Source organism: Bubalus kerabau, chromosome 4 (genome assembly GCF_029407905.1).
Source record: "Bubalus kerabau isolate K-KA32 ecotype Philippines breed swamp buffalo chromosome 4, PCC_UOA_SB_1v2, whole genome shotgun sequence".
Classification (NCBI taxonomy): Eukaryota; Metazoa; Chordata; class Mammalia; order Artiodactyla; family Bovidae; genus Bubalus; species Bubalus kerabau.
Window position 1 is genome coordinate 148,065,079 of NC_073627.1, and position 23,124 is coordinate 148,088,202.

General features: G+C 43.3%; 1 protein-coding gene and 1 non-coding gene across 3 annotated transcripts in view; both read left to right on the forward strand.

Annotated features, from left to right (window-relative positions):
* The first annotated feature begins 15,556 nt into the window (after positions 1 to 15,556).
* DAPK1 (death associated protein kinase 1) overlaps positions 15,557 to 23,124 on the forward strand; it is a 210,994-nt gene continuing 203,426 nt past the window's right edge. The window contains exons 1-2 of one of the 2 annotated variants that reach the window (XM_055578982.1): positions 15,557 to 15,805; positions 16,660 to 16,829. In XM_055578982.1, the coding sequence (XP_055434957.1) occupies positions 16,768 to 16,829 (62 nt within the window). In that variant the 5' untranslated portion in view covers positions 15,557 to 15,805; positions 16,660 to 16,767. The other variant, XM_055578983.1, reaches the window with a different exon arrangement.
* On the forward strand, positions 19,043 to 19,114 carry TRNAY-AUA (transfer RNA tyrosine (anticodon AUA)). Its single transcript has one exon. It is a non-coding gene; the product is annotated as a tRNA-Tyr (tRNA).

Here is a 23,124-nt window from a genome sequence, read left to right on the forward strand (position 1 = left end):
TGCCAAGAAAATGCACTGGTCAGAGCAAACACCCTCTTCCAACAACACAAGAGAAGACTCTACACGTGGACATCACCAGATGGTCAACACCGAAATCGGATTGATTATATTCTTTGCAGCCAAAGATGGAGAAGCTCTATACAGTCAGCAAAAAGAAGACCGGGAGCTGACTGTGGCTCAGACCATGAACTCCTTATTGCCAAATTCAGACTTCAATTGAAGAAAGTAGGGAAAACCACTAGACCATTCAGATATGACCTAAATCAAACCCCTTATGATTATACAGTGGAAGTGAGAAATAGATTTAAGGGCCTAGATCTGATAGACAGAATGCCTGATGAACTATGGACAGAGGTTCCTGACATTGTACAGGAGACAGGGATCAAGATCATCCCCATGGAAAAGAAATGCAAAAAAAGCAAAATGGCTGTCTGGGGAGGCCTTACAAATAGCTGTGAAAAGAAGAGAAGCAAAAAACAAAGGAGAAAAGGAAAGATATAAGCATCTGAATGCAGAGTTCCAAAGAATAGCAAGGAGAGATAAGAAAGCCTTCCTCAGCAATCAATGCAAAGAAATAGAGGAAAACAACAGAATGGGAAAGACTAGAGACCTCTTGAAGAAAATTAGAGATACCAAGGGAACATTTCATGCAAAGATGTGCTCGATAAAGGACAGAAATGGTATGGACCTAACAGAAGCAGAAGATATTAAGAAGAGATGGCAAGAATACACAGAAGAACAGTACAAAAAAAGATCTTCACTACCCAGAAAATCACAATGGTGTGATCACTCACCTAGAGCCAGACATCCTGGAATGTGAAGTCAAGTGGGCCTTAGAAAGCATCACTACAAACAAAGCTAGTAGAGGTGATGGAATTCCAGTTGAGCTGTTTCAAATCCTGGAAGATGATGCTGTGAAAGTGCTGCACTCAATATGCCAGCAAATTTGGTAAACTCAGCAGTGGCCCCAGGACTGGAAAAGGTCAGTTTTCATTCCAATCCCAAAGAAAGGCAATGCCAAAGAATGCTCAAACTACCACAAAATTACACTCATCTCACACCCTAGTAAAGTAATGCTCAAAATTCTCCAAGCCAGGCTTCAGAAATACATGAACTCCGAACCTCCAGATGTTCAAGCTGGTTTTCGAAAAGGCAGAGAAACCAGAGATCAAATTGCCAACATCCACTAGATCATCGAAAAAGCAAAAGAATTCCAGAAAAACACCTACTTCTGCCTGATTGACTATGCCAAAGCCTTTGACTGTGTGGATCACAATAAACTGTGGGAAATTCTGGAAGAGATGGGAATTCCAGACCACCTGACCTGCCTATTGAGAAACCTGTATGCAGGTTAGGAAGCAACAGTTAGAACTGGACATGGAACAACAGACTGGTTCCAAGTAGGAAAAGGAGTATGTCAAGACTGTATATTGTCACCCTGCTTATTTAACTTATATGCAGAGTACATCATGAGAAATGCTGGGCTTGAGGAAGCACAAGCTGGAATCATGATTGCCGGGAGCAATATCAATAACCTCAGATATGCAGATGACACGACCTTTATGGCAGAAAGTGAAGAAGAACTAAAGAGCCTCTTGATGAAAGTGAAAGAGGAAAGTGAAAACGTTGGCTTAAAGCTCAACATTCAGAAAATGAAGATCATGGCATCTGGTCCCATCACTTCATGGGGAAACAGTGGAAACAGTGGCAGATTTATTTTTTTTTGTGGTCCAAAATCACTACAGATGGTAATTGCAGCCATGAAATTAAAAGACGCTTGGTCCTTGGAAGGAAAGTTATGACCAACCTAGACAGCATATTAAAAAGCAGAGACATTAGTTTGCCAACAAAGATCCGTCTAGTCAAGGCTGTGGTTTTGCCAGTGATCATGTATGGATGTGATAGTTGGACTGTTAAGAAAGCTGAGTGCTGAAGAATTGATGCTTTTGAACTGTGGTGTTGTAGAAGACTCTTGAGAGTCCCTTTGACTGCAAGGAGATCCAACCAGTCCATCCTAAAGGAGATCAGTCCTGGGTTTTCATTGGAAGGAGTGATGCTAAAGCTGAAACTCCAGTACTTTGGCCACCTCATGCAAAGAGTTGACTCATTGGAAAAGACTCTGATGCTGGGAGGGATTGGAGGCAGGAGGAGAAGGGGACGACAGGGGGTGATATGGCTGGATGGCCTCCCTGACTCGATGGAGGTGAGTCTGAGTGAACTCCGGGAGTTGGTGATGGACGGGGAGGCCTGGCGTACTGCAATTCACGGGGTCTCAAGGAGTCGGACATGACTGAGCAACTGAACTGAACTGAACTGAACTACTCTGTATGATAGTAGAGACATGTCATTATCAATTTGTTCCAGGTGGCTCAGATGGTAAAGAATCTGCCTGCAGCACAGGAGACCTGGGTTTGATCCCTGGGTAGGAAAGATCCCCTGGAGAAGGGAATGGTTAGCCACTCCAGTATTTTTTGCCTGGGGAATCCCCATGGACAGAGGAGCCTGGAGGGCCACAGTCCATGGGGTCACAAAAGTCAGACAGAACTGAGGACTAACACTTTCACTTTCATAGAATGTACAACAAGAACGAAGCCTAATGTAAGCGATGAGCTTTGAGTGATGTTGTGTCGAGGTAAGTTCGTCAGTGTGACAAATGCACCACTCTGTGCAAGATGTTGATGATGTGGGTAAAGGGGGAAGCTGTACATTTATGGGGCAAGAGCTATATGGGCAATCTTTGTACACTTCCCCTAAAATTTCCCAATTAAACTGCTCTAAAAAATAAAGTCTTTAAAAGAAACTTGACCCAGTCAGACATGCAGTACACATCAGTGGTATCTGGTCCACACTTGTATTTTGTTTGCTACTTTACCTACTTACATTTCCTGCCTGGCAGAAAGCTTCATATATAAAAAAGAGAGAGAGAAACTGACATTGGGAGCTTTTATGTGACTTGCACAGGGCCCATGGCAGAGTTAGTGGCACAGTAAATGATAAAACTCAGATCTCCTCAATTCTGTCCTTGTGGTTCTTCCGCAAAGTTCTCCCTTACCGAGGCTTCCATATCAATACCCTGAAATGCTCAGAAAGACAGGTGAACAGGTTAAAACAATGTTCCAACTGATATTGAGAAGGCAAAAAAATAGAAGTCTGAAGTGTAACCTGCTGAAATGTGACCAAACATAAATAATTTTCAAGGTGATGAAAAAAATGCCTTATGATTTTTAAAATGTCAGAATTGCTCAAATGCATAAAGGTGGTCCCAGTAAGAATTGGCAATCACTAACTAATCCCATAAGGATTTCCGGTCTACATATATTTTTTTGGGTAGCACTCTGCAGTTTGTGCAAAGGGATCTTTGTTCCCTAACCAGGGATTGAACCTCTGTACTGGGCAGTAAAAATGTGGAGTTCTAACTGCTGGACTGCCAGGGAATTCCCTCTAGTCTACTTTTTAGCCACATAAATCTATTATTTCTCCTTCATGACTGATATCCTTCCATCCCACTCTTACCTTGAAAAAGCAAATGTATTTTTTTTTTTTAACTTTACAATATTGTATTGGTTTTGCCATACATCAACATGCATCTGCCACGGGTGTACACGTGTTCCCCATCCTGAACCCCCCTCCCACTTCCCTCCCAATACTATCCCTCTGGGTCATCCCAGTGCACCAGCCCCAAGCTTCCTGTATCCTGCATTGAACCTGGACTGGTGATTCATTTCTTAAAGAACGTGGCAGCTGAATGCAGTGTTTGGAGAATGATCTGATTAAATCAAACATGTGAGACCCACAGTTCCCACTTTTCATCTCTTTTAGTACGGAAGTTTGTGCATTCCCTACTGCCTGGCAGTCATCTAGCAACCCTTTTCCATTTGTGTCCTTCTGTACTTTTTAAGTCTGAGTCTTTCTTCAATGTCTTTAGTCATTTTTAGCATTCTTACTTTCTAATCTCTATCCAATTATCCCATTAGCCTAATTTCTTGGGAGAGAGGTTGTTCCCCTCATTGATTAAGCCTGAAAAGTAGTGAAAGTGTTAATCATTCAGTGGTGTCCCACTCTTTGAGACCCCGTGGACTGTATGTAGCTCACCAGGCTCCTCTGTCCATGAAATTCTCCAAGCAAGAATACTGGAGTGGGTGGCCATTCCCTTCTCCAGGGGATCTTCCTGACCCAGGGACCAAACCCAGGTTTCCCACTTTGCAGGCAGATTCTTTACCATCTCATCCACCAGAGAAGTCATGACTAAGCCTAGTGATTCTTAATTCTGCTGCACTGGTTCTTCGAGAGTTTTATAGCTTTTGATTGTGAACTCATCTTCAGTAAGACTTGGGTATCCTCCCTGGGGTAGGGATGAGGCCAGGTCTCTTCAGAGGATTTTACCAGTTCAGGACCACTTTCCTGACATAAGTGATTCTGGACCAACACAAAGTATCAATTTTAAACTCAATTTCATGTGAGGAGGCGGTGTAAAGTTACAAATTCTCACACACCTTGTGGCAGATCAGCTTTATGTCATCTGCCCATGTAAGAGAGTAGGTTTTTATCTAGTTCATCTCTTACTGAAGGTTTGATCTCTTGAAGAGTGTTTTATCTAAAACTGCCCAGTCGCAACTACTGCCCCATTTGAGTATTAAAAGTCTAACCCTTTATATTCCTGAGGCTGACGTCCATCTCCAGTGCTGTCAGGATTCATTTTTATCATTTATATTTTAAATTTTAGTAGCTTTATCTTTTCTTTTTGGTTTTTTCTTCCTCACTTTCTTTCAGCTGCAGATGAACATTTAAATTATTTTTTGTATGTTATTGCTACTAAGTTGCTTCAGTCATGTCCAACTCTGTGCGACCCCATAGACAGAAGCCCACCAGACTTCCCTGTTCTTGGGATTCTCCAGGCAAGAACACTGGAATGGGTTGCCATTTCCTTCTCCAATGCATGAAAAGTGAAAAGTGAAAGGGGAGTTGCTCAGTCGTGTCCGACTCTTAGCATGTGTTATTAGTGTTTCTAATAACTCATAGCTGCTGCTGCTGCTGCTGCTAAGTCGCTTCAGTCATGTCCGACTCTGTGCGACCCTATAGATGGCAGCCCACCAGGCTCCCCCGTCCCTGGGATTTTCCAGGCAAGAACGCTGGAGTGGGTTGCCATTTCCTTCTCCAATGCGTGAAAGTGAAAAGTGAAAGTGAAGTCGCTTAGTCGTGTTCAACTCTTAGCGACCCCATGGACTGCAGCCTACCAGGCTCCTCCGTCCATGGGATTTTCCAGGCAAGAGTACTGGAGTGGGGTGCCATTGGGTTTTAAGGTTTCTTATTTGCCATACAGTCAAGTTCAAAATGTCTTTTCGCCTTCACTGCATGGCTTCTGTTAGAAAACAAGGAAAGAGCTCAGGTTGCTCAGATTGTGTTATATGCCTTTCTTGATTAACTCTGTTAGAATACATAAAACTATTATTATAAGTTCAAGGTTTTCCAGTGAACTGGAAATGTTGTTTTGTATTCTTTTCTGGGAGCTTTCCTTTTATTTCGTAATAAACAGAATTTGTAAATAAATTGATGATGCAGCAAACAATGAAGAAGAGATGTTTGGTCAAACTTGAGATCCTTAAAAATTACTTCTCAGTGTAGTAGCCATTGATGTCAACAAGTAACACATGTTGATAACTTCATACCATCCTTTGAAGCAGCACTGATGAATTCCGAAGCTTCTCACTGCTTTAAGGAACTTTTCTAAGAAAGGGGAATCACCTTAAACCTTCTTGAACAGATATTAGAAACCTGGTCCATGCCAATTATCTCCCCAAAGTCCTTCCAAACTTAGAAAATAAGCATGATTATTATTGATGAACTGTTTAATGCATATTTTATTCAGCATACTATTTTAACTAGAATTTATGATACTATGAAATGCATTTTATGCGACATACATATGTATATACACATGTATCTGTAACAGTGAGTGCTGTGGAGATGTCTACAGTGCATTTATGCCCATTTTATTAGGCTTGGAACATAATTTTGCTGTTTTGTATCTTCATAGAGTCATTGCTGCTGAGCCTTGATTTTTATGACATATTTTTGTTTACTGCCATGTTTTATATCATGCCAAATCCTTGGGCAGTAGTACAACCTCCAGTTATTGCATTCTTCCCATGGAAAAGCACTATATGTTTACACCGTGAGTTGCATGATGTTCTAGTTTCCTCAGATGCATTTTGGTTAAAAGCAAAGACTGTTTGTATATCAGAACATCATTGTAGCTAACTGATTACCCCAAAGGCAATTAATCCAGGAAACAATTTCACTGCCATCACATGTGTGAAGTGAAAGTCGTTCAGTCATGCCTGACTCTTTGTGACCCCATGGACTATACAGTCTGTGGAATTTTCCAGGCCAGGGTATTGGAGTGGGCAGCCTTTCCCTTCTCCAGGGAAGCTTCCCAACCCAGGGATTGAACCCAGGTCTCCCGCATTGCAGGCAGATTCTTTACCAGCTGAGCCACGAGGGAAGCCCATCATGTGCGTAGCACCACTGTTTTTTAGTACTAACTTTTTGACATCTTAAAGATACAAAACATGGACTTTTAACACTTAAGGCGTCTGTAAGTATTTTTAAAACTTAAATAAATCAAATATCTAATCAAATATTTGAAAAATATTTGACTTTGCAAATCAAGTGGGCAAAACTCATTTTAAAAAGACATATTTAAGTCATTGAAGACATATTTAAGTCAACCGAAATGTAATTTTCTTTTTGGTCACACCTCACAGCAAACCAGATCTTTGTTACCTGATCAGAGATTGAACCCATATTCCCCTTGGAGTCCTAACAACTGTATTGCCAGGGAATTCTCCCTAGATGTAATTATTATTTTTAATATATGAAAGAATCTATTTAGTTAATATTTGAAAATTTAACCACCTTTGCAAAAAGTTAGGATAGGATGGGAAGTAGGAATCTTATGTTTTTTAAATATTATGAGAGTGCAGTAAACTGGAGATATGGCAGTGGTGTGAAAGTCTACAGAAGAGCTAGGAGGTACATTTTCAGCTATTATGTCTTTTTTATTGCATAAACTTAATTAGGAACTACTCTTATCGATTGTGTTTGGAGAGCTCCAATGGGGAGATTTCTTCTAGGAATCTTAATCAGGAAATTTCAGAAAAACCAAGTAGATCCTTTCTTTAAGAGGATTCTATTAAAACAGAAATATAAAATGTAGCTACTTCTAAGTCATTACTCCCCGGGTCTGTCTTATTCACCATTATCCTTATGACTCAATAAATAATTAAAGGAGTGAGTTTGAAACTATTAGAAGTAATTCTCAATTCCTAAGAAGTTATAAATCCAGTATAGTGTTCTTAAGTAGTATTTCCTCAGAAATTTTCATCATCTCAATATTTCTTAAAATTAAGAGAAGATGGAGGAAATACTTAAGCAACAAGTTAAATTATGTCCATTGTAAGAATACAACTTTTTTAAAAGAATATATTTGGACTTATTAAGTCTATGTAAGCAAAAGCTATCAATTTTAGAGGTATGTAGATTTATGAGAGAATACAGCATTGAAAGGGCCAAAGATTATTGCTTTATTTTCAAATCTTCAGACAGACAAAACCTTCTTGAAAAATTTACGACGTTTGTCCTTTTTAAAAAGCAATGTTTCTATAAATCCTACCAAACTGCTATGAATAAGGCTGTAAATCACTTCATTGGCTTGAGTAATGGGACCTGTATTTCATGAAACCATGCCAGGAAATGTGGAGGCTTTCATTGATATTGAATCTCCTCCTGTAACATTTAATATCTCTGTGTCCAAAAAAAAAGAATTTGGTAAAATATTTTTACCATAATTTTTCTTAAAGGAAATAAATATAAAACAATGATATTAAATCTGATGATTTTAAAGAGGTTCATTAGTTACTGATAGAGAAAAAAATATTAGAAACAGTAGAAAGTAAATAGAATTACCTTCACTAAATCAATGTGGCTGTAATCTTAGATTTTACCTGTAATTATGATTTGTACATCCAGTTCTAATGGAAGAGTAATGTCAAGTGCTTCCTTAGGGGAAACTTTTCTTTCAGTCTTGCTTTAAGTTTGTTTGACAAAACAGAAACTCTTGAATGTTCCACTCTTCCCCTTCCCTCTATATCCAACTGGATATGGTCCTAACTTTATGCATTGTATCCAAATGAGGAAATGCTGTACAATCTGGTGGCTAACTGCACTAAAAATCCAACAGCAGGAACTCTATGGAGAGATAAGGAGTTATACGAATGCTATATTTGCATTTAACAGTAAAATGAGGGACATGTACAGTGCTTAGAGACAGTGCTATGCACCTCTAGTTAAGACCATGGCTGACATTCTGGGCCATGAGCTTTATGAGTGCTGTTCAGTGATTTACTGTTACCAATCTTTTGCTCCAGCGAGTGTCTGAACCTAAAAGAAATTGGGCCACACATAAAATAAATCAGGCTAAGGACCAAAGTAAGCCTGTATCTGGAGACGTTTATAATCTCCTATGGCCTTTCATATACTGGTCAGTGATTTGTATGAGTTTGTATACATCCCACTTGGTTTTTTTTTAAACAAAGGATTTAATGAAGATTAGCAAAGCATTCCAGAGAAGGCAATAGCAACCCACTCCAGTACTCTTGCCTGGAAAATCCCATGGACGGAGGAGCCTGGTAGGTTGCAGTCCATGGGGTCGCTATGAGTCGGACACGACTGAGCGACTTCACTTTCACTTTTCACTTTCATGCACTGGAGAAGGAAATGGCAACCCACTCCAGTGTTCTTGCCTGGAGAATCCCAGGGACGGGGGAGCCTGGTGGGCTGCTGTCTATGGGGTCGCACAGAGTCGGACACAACTGATGCGACTTAGCAGCAGCAGCAGCAAAGCATTCAATACCATAAAATAAGTAAATGAAAACTGGAAAGAAACTGAGTCAAAGGAAAGTAGGCATAGCCAAGTAGGCAGAATGCATGCCATAGGGTCTCAGACTCGGGGTCTTAAACTCCAGTGCAGAGGGCCAGGCAGGTGATGGCAAGTCCTAATCTTTACAATTATGAACTACAAAAAAGTAGAGAGGGGAAGGGTCTTTTGCACTGTGTCCAGCACTTGGATAAGAGCAGAAAGGTAAACCAAGGGAAGGCTTGACAGTCTTGTCCATTGTGCTGAGCACTTGGGTCTTCATTCTGAAGACTCTTTTATACCCGGGGTGATTTGTGCTAACTTGGCACATCCTAGGAGACGGTGGGGAGAGAGAAACAATGAGAAACTTTAAGGAGGTAGAACTCATAGGGCTTGGTACCAGAGGAAAAGGACAGAGTCGGGGCAATACCCAAATTTGGGGTTAAGTGATTAGGTAAATTTTGCTGCCATGTGAGCTGAAATACAGATGGATGAGCTATTTGGGGGATGAGAAGGTGAGGTCACTCTTTGATACATAAAGCTTGAGGAGCATGTGGAGCTGAGTCAGGAGCAATGGTGGGAGAAGGGGTCAGAGAAGTGTTTCATTTATCTCACAGCTCAGAAGGAGTTGTGCAATGTGCATTCGACATTCTGGCTGTGAATATTCAATTCTGTTATAGAAAACAAGAAAACAAATGGGATGGATTAAACTTGCAAGATGTGTTAAGCACAGATAAGGAAGTTAGTAACCTATTAGACCAAGAAGACAGCAAATATTTATAATGCATTGTACATACAGGAGGCATTTGAGGCACTCAGTATTCATGAGGTCTCAATTCACCACTCTAACCCTTTCTGCTAGACAGCATATTAAAAAGCAGAGACATTACTTTGTGAACAAAGGTCCGTCTAGTCAAGGTTATGGTTTTTCCAGTAGTCATGTATGGATGTGAGAGTTGGACTATAAAGAAAGCTGAGCACTGAAGAATTGATGCTTTTGAACTGTGGTGTTGGAAAAGACTCTTGAGAGTCCCTTGGACTGCAAGGAGATCCAACCAGTCCATCCTAAAGGAGATCAGTCCTGGGTGTTCCTTGGAAGGACTGATGAAGCTGAAACTCCAATACTTTGGCCACCTGATGCGAAGAGCTGACTCATTTGAAAAAACCCTGATGCTGGGAAAGATTGAGGGCAGGAGGTGAAGTGGACGACAGAGGATGAGATGGTTGGATGGCATCACCAACTCAATGGACATGAGTTTGGGTGAACTCCAGGAGTTGGTGATGGACAGGGAGGCCTGGTGTACTGCGGTTCATGGGGTTGCAAAGAGTCGGACACGACTGAGCAACTGAACTGAACTGAACTGAACTGAACCCTTTCTGACCTCAAGAAATATAAGTAAAACCCATAGCTGCTCAGCTGACTCACTCATGCTCAAACCTCCCATGGCGTACACAAGAATTACCTCTGTTCTCCCATAGGAACCCTTCTCCACAGGGATGTTATCTAAATGCCCCATGGGCACCTTAAACTTATGTCCTTTTCCTCTGGTACCAAGCCCTATGAGTTCTACCTCCTTAAAGTTTCTCATTGTTTCTCTCTCCCCACCGTCTCCTAGGATGTGCCAAGTTAGCACAAACCACCCCGGGTATCAAAGAGTCTTCAGAGTGAAGACCTAAGTGCTCAGCACAATGGACAAGACTGTCAAGCTCTCCCTTGGTTTACCTTTCTGCTCTTATCCAAGTGCTGGACACAGTGCAAAAGACCCTTCCCTGCGCTACTCTTACATTGGAATATTTCACTGCCCAAACTCTGGTTACTTACAGATTCCTGAACAAGCCATTATCTTCCTCACATCCATGATTTCACCCTCGCTGTTCTCCTCTCCCTAGATGTCCTTCTTTCCCAGCCATCCCATCCCACAACCCACCACCCGTCACCCACCACTTTATTCTGCTAGCTCTTAATCTGCTTTCACAGGTTTTTAAAAGGATCATCAGCTCCTCCAGGAAACTTCCCTGAAACCTCAGTTTCGCCCATTGTCACCCTCCATCCCCGTTTTTTATCTGAATTAAGTGCCCTCCCTTTGTGTTTCCACAGCAGTCTGCGGGGGTTGCAAAGGAAAGAGATGGCACACTCAAATTAGGATGATCAACAAGGTGTGCAAGAGGTGCAGAGGAGCCATGAAGGATGAGGCAGGAACTCCAGGTCTGCAATGTGGGGCTGCCATCAGTTCTAGGTCTGAAGAAACTAGGGGAGAGAGTGGTTACCAACAACACTTGTACAGAGACAATCACAAAGAAAATTTACCTGGTGAGAAGCAGTGACTTTTGTTTGATAGTGACCAAGGCAAACTTGCAGTGAGAAAAGCAGGACAATAATTATCCTGGCCTCCTTCGCCTCCCTTCTCCTTGACCCCATGCCTGGTACTTCATTGGCCAAACACACCAGAGGACAAGGTAATTAATTAAAATGATCTTACAACCAGCCTGGAGACCTGTAAAGGTAGAGAAGCATAGAAAGTACATATAGAGAAATAAATGGATTATATCTAACACAACCCCACTTTAATAGAACTGTCCCTTTGTTCTTTAGTCTCCCTCACTGGATTGAGTTACTTAAGGACAGAGAATGTTTTATTTATCTTTGCATCCTTAGTATTTAATATATATTGGACAATAAATGCTTATTGATTGAATCAGAGAATATAGCAAATTGGACATTACTTGGATCCTGCTATGTGCTTTCTGGAAGCCAGGGGAAAATGGAAAACAAAGTGAGCTCTGTAATTTTCATTGTCACAAAAAAAGAAGCATCATTTGGTCAGAAGTGATGAGTTCTCTCAGTGCTCAATGCTGAGAAGAATTGGAGTCAGTCATGTGACTGTCTACATAAGAGGCACTCAACTACATAATGGGCAATATCTTCAGGGAAACCACAGGTGCAGAAACATTCTTCCTGCGGCCATTTAAAAATATTAGCCCTTGATAAAAGCCAAAGGCACGTCACAAAAAGTAACCCAAAGTTGAACTGAGCTAGTGTATTCCACTCTCTTTGCTATTAGAACATCTTTTCCAAGAAACTGTTAAGCCTCAGACTTCAAACCTGACCCCCTAAAAAAACTTCAGTGCAGTCCTTTCTGAATTGTCTCTTCTCTAATCAGCCAAAAGATGAAAAGGATCAACTGAGAAACTCAGTGTGCCAAGGAACCGTGGATCTATTAGAGGATAGAAGCCTGGATCCTTGAATGACCATGTGGAGGGGAACCCTTTCTCTAATTCCTGCCAGTATCTGTTCTGAGTGCAAGAAATAAACCTTTAAATGCATCACACCTCTAAGATCTGTGGACTTTTTAGCAGCGGTTATTTTACCCTAATGCAGATGTAAAATAATGTCCTAAATTCTATCCTTGAGACTGTTTTAAATGTTATCCTCATGATTATCATAAGTCACAGTCCATATCATAATCAAGTTCTCTTCATGGAAGTCCTTTCCAGATTGAATCTCATAATTTCAGGATTGTAGTATTGTACTCTTCCATGAAAGAGATGTCCCTAAGAGCTCTTCTTGCTTGGAATATGTTAGAAAATATAATGCCAACATTCTGATGTATTTTATAATGTACAAAGCCTTGTTTCATGCATCATCTCTTTAGAATCTTCCAGCAACTCTGAGGAAAACACAAGGGTCTATTTATTTTTCCCATTTTGCAGGTGATGAAACTGAGACTAAGAAGGTTAAACATAAAGTGGAAAAACCAATTAATTTAGAGTTGTTTGAAGATTAAGCAAGAGAATAATTCAGTCTGATTATCATTTGGCACAAGTTAAGAGCTAAGTTTTCTTATATAAGTTATCTATTGCCTCATAATAAACCACCCCAAAATAATGACTTAGAATGGTGAGTGAAGTGAAGTCTCTCAGTCGTGTCCGACTCTTTGCGACCCCGTGGACTGTAGCCTATCAGGCTCCTCCATCCATGGGATTTTCCAGGCAAGAGTACTGGAGTGGATTGCCATTTCCTTCTCCAGGGGATCTTCCCGACCCAGGAATTGAACCCGGTCTCTCGTATTGCAGACAGACGCTTTACCGTCTGAGCCACCAGGGAAGCTTAGAAAGGTAATGGTCCTTTATTCTGCTCCCAAAATTGGGGCTGTGCAGGCACAAATAGCTGAGAGTGGGGGTGGGGCTGGAACAGCTGGCTTCTTTGGGCTTCTCTCTTTCTGTGGTCTCTCCACATGGTCCCTCCACATGGCAGCCCCAGTGTAACCATGGCAGCTGAAGGCTTCCGGAGTGTGTGGAAAGAACAAGAGTAAGAGAGAGAAAGAGCGAGAGAGAGAATAAGAGAGTATTAGGCAGAAGCGCTAAAACCTTATGACCCAGCCTTAGAAGTATGTTACACCCTGTCAGCTTCTACTACATTTTCTTAAACTCAAGCCACCACAGCTAACTCATATTCTTGCAGGAGAATTGGACTCAGCTTCTTCACTGAATTTTGGGCACATTTCCCTGTCTAAAATGCTTGCCTAAATTAGTGCAGACCTGAAGCTAAGAGGTAAAGGACACAGCCAGGGTCATTCACAGCTAGGATTAAATGGTTCCACTAATATTAGATCCAACTGTGTGACTCCCAAGTCTGTCCTTTTTTTTTAATACTCTAGAAAATCCACTGTGATCATCATGTCCAATAGGGTAGGGAAGACATGCTGGTCACCAAATAGAACCAGTTCTCCTCACTGCTTTGGAAAACTTATTTATTTATTTTGTGGGAAAATATTACCCCTAAAGCAGTCATCCTCAAGCACTCAAGTCTGTGTTTTTAATCCCTCCCGCCAACAGATGTAGTCAATTACATTTTCCCAAAATGAATCACTTTTTTTGTTATTTTTGCCTGTATTTCTCACCTCTCAAGATCCTTTTGTGTTAATTCTGAAACCCATCACTTTGATTGATAATGCCTCCCAATGTGGAATCTTCCCTTGATTCTGTCATAATGAATGTGTGCCCTTTCTGTGGGTCACTGTATGAAATGTTCTTTAAGAGGAGGGTCTCACATAAGATCTGAGGAGTATTCTTTTTTACCCCAAGAATTTCTGTTGAACTAAAGAGAGTTTTGGAGAAGGAAATGGCAACCCACTTTAGTATTTTTGCCTGGAGAATCCCCATGGACAGCTGGCAGGCTACAGTCCACAGTGTCGCACAGAGTCAGACCCGACTGAAGAGACTTAGCACAAAGAGAGTTTAAACCATCTCATTTTGGAAAATCTGGAAATTTGAACAATGACATGGGGCTGAATTCTCAGTGTGTTCACATACCAGTTTCAGTAACTCTCAGCAGTAAAGTAGATTTTTCCAATAGGAGCTTTTCTCTGTTTAAGGATTCCCAACAGTCTCTATGGACTTCCCAGGTGGCTCAATGGTTAAGTAATCTGCCTGCCAATGCAGGAAACTCAGAAGACTCAATCCCTGCATCTGGAAGATCCCCTGGAGAAGGAAACTGCAACCCACTCCAGTATTCTTGCCTGGGAAATCTCATGGACAGAGGAGCCTGGCGGGCTACAGTCCATGGGGTCACACGGAATCAGACATGACTGAGCTTGCAGGTACAGCAGTCCTTATAGGGAAACATCCTTCCTGTTTCTCACACCTCAGGGCTTGGTGGGCGCCTGGGGTAAGAAGCAGAGAGAATGGATAAGGATCTCCAGTAGGTATGGGATCTCTAAGAAGACCAGCACAGTCCATAGAAATATCTGCAAGCCACATAGGTACTCATATTTTATAATATATGCATTTTGAAAAGTAAAAAGTAACATTAATTTTAATAATATATTTTATTTAACCCAATATATACAAAATACTGTTATTTGAACATGCATTTAACATAAAAAATATTCAAGAAATGTTTTTCAGCCTTATTTCTATACCAAGTCTTGGAATCCCATGTGTATTTCACACTTCTTGCACACCTAATTCTGGACTAACCACATTTCAACTCATCAATAACCAGTTCGTATTGGACTGCACACATAAGCCTTTCGTTTCTGCTGTTACATTGGGCCCCTGATACCCCAAACCTTTATTCTTTGGTTTCATATCTTTTCACAGTCCAGATTTCAGCTCAAAACACCAGTCCCGTAGAGAAACTCCTAATGAGGTCTACTCCTGTCTTGTCATTCTTTATCGTGTTATCCTTCAGTATTGTCTCCACAGAACCCATCCTTTCTAAAATGATCTCATTTATTCGTTTACATACTTATTGTCTAGTTTCTCTGCCAAAATGTAAGTTTCAGAAGGCCAGAGATTTTTAAAAACTTATTATGGTCTGTTGTGATTTTCAGGTGCCAAGCACCGTGCCTGGCCCACACTGGGGGCTCAAAACACCTTTGCAGGAGAAAGAAATCGCATTCCTCTGGATCCTAGCGGAAGAAGGCAGCGTAGCCGCGTGTCACAGGTGGGGCACCCACGTTGCGCGCGACCGCTCTCTGCGCGGGTGTAGGGTGAGTGGGTTGGTGTGGGGGTGTGCGCGGTAGAGCGCGCCAGCGAGCCCCAAGAGCCGAACGGGGAGGAGCAGCCAGCGCCGCGCAGCAGCTGCAGCGCCGGCCCGGCCGGGCAGATCGGAGGTGGGTGGGCCGTGTCGCCAGCCCGCCCGCGGGGTCCCTATTGGCCGCCTGTCGGCCGCCCTCCGCCCGGAAGGCGGCTAGGAGCCGCGGGGCTGCTCCGGAGCCGGAGCGGGAGAGGCAGGCCGAGCCGACGCCGGGCGGACGCTCGGGATCCGCGCCCTCACTCTCAGCCTCCTTGCACTCCCGCCGCCGCCCAGCTCGTCTCGGGCGCTGGCGCCTACCGTCGGCCTCCGACAGCGCCCGGGAAGGACCCGGGCAGCTCCCGGGCGCCCGGGTGAGTGGCCGCGCGCGACTCTCTGCTCCTCCCGAGCCCCGCCGCCTGCTTTGGCTTTCGCGGCTGCGGCACGACGAGGTTTGCCCGGGCAGCGCCCAAGACAACAGCGAAGGCCGAGGCAGGGTAAACTTGACTGAGGGGAGAAGTGGGATCGCCACCAGGAGGTTCCCCCAGCCCCGCGGGCCGGATGGGAACAGGTGGCGCGGGCCGGGCGCTTTGTGTTCCGGGCGCGAAGACTGGGAGCCGGCGGCCGCGCCTCCCTCGGCCGCTCCCTTCCCTCCCTTGCTCCCCCGGGCGGCCGCACGCCGGGTCGGCTGGGTAACGGAGCGGGAGTCGCCAGGAATGTGCCTCTGGGGACAGCTTGGCTCGAGGGAGGAGAGAAGGTGGCCGTGGCGGCCGGGGAACTGCGGGCACCGAGAGGTGGCGCGGGGGCTGCACGGCTGCTGCTGGCAGGAGAGGGATGCTTCCAGCCAGGCGCTTTCCGCCCGGGCGAGGGCTTCATTCTTCCGCGGCGCCCCTGGAGGTGGGGATCTGGGTGGGCGTGTGTGCATAGAAAGAGGAGGCGGGGAGGCCAGCGACTTCCGGAGCGGGTGCTGATCGGTGCTCCGCGCCTTGCTTTCGGAGACCCTTGGGGTGCGGCGGTGCCGGGCCACACGAGTGCGCCAGCGATGCTGGGCTGGGGGCATCCCTATGCTGGGGTTTAACAAAGAGTGCTCCTCTCCACCCGGTGGGGTGGGGCAGCTCCGGAGAGGTGGTCTTCAGCGAGCTAGACTTAGCCCAGGGGAAGGGTACTTCCTTTTGGGGTTGTCATTTTATTATTATATTGCCTTTTTTTTTTTTTTTTTTTTTTAAAGGACTGCTGACTGATGCATGAGGGGCCCACGGAGGCGCAGGAGTGGTGGTGATGGTTTGGGAAGCGGAGCTGAAGTGCGCTGGGCTTTGGTGACGCGTGACAGTTTATCATGACCGTGTTCAGGCAGGAAAACGTGGATGATTACTACGACACCGGCGAGGAGCTTGGCAGGTACGGGGCAGGTGGGGTGGGGTGCCGAAAGCTCAAGCTTCTGGGTGGTGGGAATGCATAATATTGCGGGTAGCGGGCGGTAAACAAATGGAGTTTGAATTCAGATGTCTCCCTCGCCCTTCTAGGAGATGTGCAAATTATAGAGAAAAGAGTTACTAACCCAGCAAGGACTAGGAACCAGAAATAAACTACCTCATCCAAGGGGCTGGGGGTGGAGAGGCAATTTCAGTGTTAGATTATGATGCAGTGTATTGATCCAGACCCCTGGACAAGAACAGATTTAATTGTCTTCAATAACTCTTGTCAGCTTTTGCCCTTCTGAGACAATGAGGCAAAAACTGATGCGTAGTTGGAACTGGAGTTAGCTGCTTATGTGTGATTCAGATAGAGAGAACAAACCAATTAATAGGCTTTTAAAAGCATAACACTTTCCCTCTTTATGAATTTTCGGAGTAACATGCATGAACAAATATTGGTAGGTCACACATGAAGACTTGCCAGATGTTGATGTTGGGTTTAGATTTTGAAACTTCCTTGAACCAGCAGTTTAATTACCCAGTTGGTGTCAGCGGTTGCTTGCTTTGCTTTCTTTCACGATGTTAAATTTTTAACAAATCCCTGAGGGCGAGTCTAATATGGCTATCTGGATTCAAAGCATACTTCCATTGCTGCAGGAGCTATGATTCTGAAAGTGGAGCCTTTCAGTTCCAGGTGAACAAAGAACCATTTCTTTGGGGACATGGAAGGGCTGGATGGGTCTCCTCTTGACTGGGGATTTGACAAGGTGGGTTGTGCTCTGGTCTGGCTTCAGCAGAAAACCCAGGTTTCACACCTTAATTTAAATTCAGCATAAGGAATTTGACTGTGGTTTATTTGTATTGTGAGTCAAGTAGAAGAATCTTTAAACAAACAAAAAGTATGTCTTTATTTAATATGTGTGTCAAAATATGTATTTTTCCATATACATCTGTTGTCTGATTCAGTGCTTCCTTTTTCCCCATGAAAAGGAAATTAAAAAACACCCACACCCTAGATTACCTTATGAGAACTGAAGTTGAGTTTAAAATATTTTTCAAGTTCAAGTAATAGTTCAGGCTAAAAGCAATGTTTTTAAAGTTATTATACAAAATATTTCTGTATACATTTAGTATGAACTAAGAACATCACTGGGAGCTTGTGCTTAGGGGAAGCTTATTATATACTGGAGATTTACTGAATGAATAAGAAGGAAACCTCTCAAAAATCACATTTCGTGGATATGTTTAAGGTTAAGGTTTAAGAGTATGTGGTTGAAATACTTGGTTTAACTAGAATTAAGTCACTTTATTCCTGTGGCTTTTAGCAAGATGAGTGGTACATGGAGTTTTCCTTTGGGAGCAGGGGAGAAAGGCGAAAAACTATATTTAAATTCTGTTTGTGTAGTGTGGCCTGATTATATAAATTCTCTCATAAAGAGAGATGATTAAAAGTAGGTGAGATGACTGCTTTATAGATTAAATATGCTGACCTTATTTTCATTAAGATCTTTTGATAGAATTATGTGTACTGAGAAGGAAAAACAAAAAATGTGGACTCCCTGTGGCTGATGGAGGAGTTTGTGATCCTTTATTTCGTGGGTGTGATGATAGGACCTCTGCCTCTGCTTTGGGAAGTGGTTTGCTCATTTGTCACTAGCAGTTGGCTTTGATTCTGGCTTGTTCTACATTTCTGTGTATAATTTTCTCCCCACTGTGCAAGACTAACTGACAAATTGTTTATTGAAAATTTTAATTTGTGTGACCTACGAATTTCAAAGAAGTGCTCTGAAAAATTGGGAGTTGGGGATTTTGAAAAAAAAAGTATACGTGCCCATCTGTCTAATAGGTCTTTTGTTTTTGTCTAAAAATGTGGTAAATAGTTGGGTTTTTTTTTTTTTTTAAAGTTTTTTTCAAGTCCTGTGAATTTTATGTCTGCTGGGAAATTGCCACTTCCTGAAAACAAATGCAGGCATAAGATGGACATTTGGGAAAGATGCTGCTTTGTGAGTCACTGCGAGGAGCTCAGGAGTGGAGGCAAGAGCTTAGTGTTGCAAAATGGAAATGGGCAGATATTTAACACATAAGCAGGGTTGTTCTAAGCGTGAGTTACAAATAGGCCAACATCTAGGATTTAAGACTTCACCCATGTATCTTTAGCAGTAATCTAAATAATAGCTACTCACCTTATAAAGGGCTTCCCTGGTGGCTTAGAGGATAAAGCGTCTGCCCATAATGCAGGAGACCCAGGTTCAATCCCTGGGTAGGGAAGATCCCCTGGAGAAGGAAATGGCAACCCACTCCAGTACCCTTGCCTGGAAAATCCCATGGACGGAGGAGCCTGATAGGCTATAGTCCGTGGGTTCGCAAAGAGTCGGACACGACTGAGTGACTTCTTCTTCACCTTATAAATAAGCTGAGAAAAGTCCATAGCTAGAGGAGGAAAGATGGGTTTTTTAACAAGTAGAATATAGTATTATGATTATTACTATTGTCACTTTACTTTTATGAAAACAGAGTTTGTATGTACAAGGGCGAGAGTGTGTGTGTCTCTGTCTGGGTATATTAGTGTGTATACTGCCAGGACTACCATAAAAACTCTTTGTCAGCTCTAAAAAACTTCATAAAGTATTATGATCATTTGCAGTAGTGACAGAGCAGACAGACCACTGCACAGATAGTCTGACCCAAAATTGGCTCTACAGTTCAGTAGCCTTATAACTTTGAATAGGCCACTTATCCTCCCTGACCCTCAGGATCTTCATCTATTAAATTAGAGGCCTAGTGCTTATTTCATGACTGTTGTGAGTATCAAGTAATCTAAGACATGTAAAAGTATTTTATCAGCAGTCATGAGTTAAACAAACAAAGATATCATCGGCAGAACTTGGTTGAGACGTGAGTATTCCAGGCACGCCAATAACTCGGTTTGCAATCCGATATTCTTTAAAGTGTCTGTTTACCAATTTGGGGAAGGGCCTGTGGATAAAGGGCCGTGAGGAAGACCCACTACTAACGGCCCTCAGCCTCTCTACGCTGATTCTGAATAATGCAGCTCTGGCCTTGAAGTCAAGTGGAGACAAGTGCCTGCAGCGAAAGAGACTTCATCATTAGAGTATTGTTTGGTGACCTCTGTTGACTCCAGGAGGTCCTTTGGGTCTCAGCCTCTATCCCAGGAGGTGGCATGAAGAACTGCTTCCGTCATGTGTAGTGGTTTCTGGGAGGAGTTCTTACAAATGTGGATTTCTGCATGTGCTGTTACACTGGGTCATTTTAATGCCCCAGGTGCCTTAGCATCTCTTATCAGCGGGCGCATGGGGCAGCTGAAGTCTGGCTTGTCCCACCATCGGGCTCCAGTTTCACCCCTGGCTTTGGTTCAGCCTAATCCGTGAGCCTTCCGAGCACCTCTCTGAACACTGCCTTTCTAAGGACTAGCCTTGTTTCTCTTCCAGTCTGACCTTATGTGATCTTAAGACCTTGGTCCTATCTCCTGAATAAATCTCTCCACGATGATCTCTCCCTTTCAGAAGCCAAATGGCTTGTCTAAAGCACTCCATTGATCGTGATCACAGACTGCCCGGTCCATGCTCCATGTTTGCTTTGTGTTATTAATGTTCTTGTATTACTCCATGTAGCCGACTTGAAAGTTCCTTTAGAGTGTGTTCTGGTCTCTTTTCTCCCCAGGGTGTACAATGTGCTTTATAATTCCGGGCAAAAATTTGGTCAGTGCCTGAATAAGTTAATGCAGGCCTGCAGGTACAATATTGAGACCAGAATGGGGTTTTGAGATGCAAATGATGATGCGGATGCCAACACAGATGGAGAGGCAGTGTGTAGCATGGGACAGCCTGGTACACCGGAAAGTGGGAAGATACCTACCTTTGCAGGATGTTGTGAGAATTGGAGGCAGTGGCTGTAAACATCGGATTGTAGTCACTGCCCCAGATATTATTTTTAATAACCTCCTTTCCTCATTATAGCATTTACCACAGTGTATACTCATTACTTGTTTGATTGTCTGCTTTCCCCACAACTTGTCACAAGGTTGTGGCCCTGGACTTTCTCATCACTTTTTATCTCTTATGCCTAATTAGATGTGTGCTACTAGGTGCTCAATAAATGCTTGCTGATTGAATGAATGAATGGATTAATATTCATAAAGCATCATGAACACCCCATATATATTTACATGTATATGACCCTCAATAAGTGATGACTGGTGGGGATAAACTTAGGATATTAAAGACTGCAGCTCATCAAAATAAGAGCTGCTTTTGCTTTTGCATTCTCTGGCTGAACAGTAATGTTCACAGCAGCCAAAATTTCTAAGCACAAGATGAGTTTTAAACAAAACACAGTGGAGCCTTACATATTCTACATTTGTTTGGATGGTCACTGGAAGATAATAATTCAAAGTTAAAACATTCTCATTTTGGCATAAAATCCATGAGCATTTTAATCAACATAAGGAGCTGTATTGATAATAAACCTGACAGTCTGAGTACATCTTTCAGTTGATTTACTGTGAACTGCAGAAATCAGTCTTAAGAATACTGGCAGTCTCATGGGGATGGGGGTGAGGGTGGAAGGAGAGACCTCCGAGCATGTTTTCTCCTTGGAAGTGGGGCTCAAAGGCTCGTGGGGTTGACTAGTGAGATCATCCTGTAGGACCTCGCTGATTGTGAGTTTTCTCTATTCATTTCTGCTTTCTTATCCCCTCAGATGTTTGTTCTGATGGGAAAGGCAGCCAAGCTTTAAGAGAGATAGAGTTCAAATATTCCTATTAGAGATAACAGTCAGGGATTTAAAAATTCTGTGCATTTCAGGGAGATCTAATAATAGTCTTCTAGAATGTGAAGTGAGGGCGTGTGACAGTGCTGAGTGGCATTTGGGCTGAATGCTTGCTTGCCAGCACTGGGAATGCAGAATGTGCCTCTGGACCTCCTGGGGACACAGAAATTCAGCTCACTGGACCCCAGCATACCCCAGGAATGTAGGGTATGGAGGTGCTTATTGATGGAGAAGCCAGGGAACATTGAAGCAGCCTTCTTGGCCCGTCTGTGCTCTTTACTCTTGGCTTGTGTCTCACCCAGCTGCTTAGGAACCTAAAAGCCCCATAGCGTTGGCTCACCCCTGTAAAGCCGTGAAAAACACAATAAGCTTACAGAGATGGATGTGCAGATTAATTTCAGTAATTGCAAATACGGTGTTATGTCAGAAGAGGTGCCATTGTCAGACATATCCTCTGGTCTTCCAGCGAATCTGTAACCTCGGAAGTGCAGAGTGCATTTCCTTGAGGCACTGGTGTGTGAGTGTGTGTGTGTGTGTGTGTGTGTGAGGCATTGATGTGTGAGTGTGTGTGTGCGCGCATTGAGGAGAGGGGTGGAGGGGAGAGGCTTCAGAGATGCTGTGGTAGGGGGATGAGAGGTGAACCTCAAGGTCAAGATTGTGTTGTCTGATCTCTGGGACACCCTGCCAGGGAATGTGTTATGAACTTTCACCTTTAATTCTAGTCAGTAGCTTTGTGTACCTAACCTAACCTAATCTTGCATTTCATATGCATGAAATAAAGCATGATTTTAGTGTAAAAACTTCTTTCTGATCGGGAGACAAAGAAAGCTACCTACTGGTAGAGTGAAGGGGAGGAGCTTTTGTCGGTGAGTTGAGTTGAGTTCAGTCACTCAGTCGTGTCCGACTCTTTGTGACCCCATGAACCACACCAGGCCAGGCCTCCCTGTCCATCACCAACTCCCGGAGTACACCCAAACTCATGTCCATCGAGTCAGTGATGCCATCCAGCGATCTCATCCTCTGTCGTCCCCTTCTCCTCCTGCCCCCAATCCCTCCCAGCATCAGAGTCTTTTCCAGTGAGTCAACTCTTCACATGAGGTGGCCAAAGTATTGGAGTTTCAGCCTTAGCATCAGTCCTTCCAAAGAACACCCAGGACGGATCTCCTTTAGAATGGACTGGTTGGATCTCCTTGCAGTCCAAGGGACCCTCAAGAGCCTTCTCCATAACCACAGTTCAAAAGCATCAATTCTTCGGCGCTCAGTTTTCTTCACAGTCCAACTTTACATCCATACATGACCACTGGAAAAACCATAGCCTTGACTAGACGCACCTTTGTTGGCAAAGTAATGTCTCTGCTTTTTAATATGCTGTCTAGGTTGGTCATAACTTTCCTTCCAAGAAGTAAGCGTCTTTTAATTTCATAGCTGCAATCACCATCTGCAGTGATTTTGGAGCCCCCCAAAATAAAGTCTGACATTGTTTCCACTGT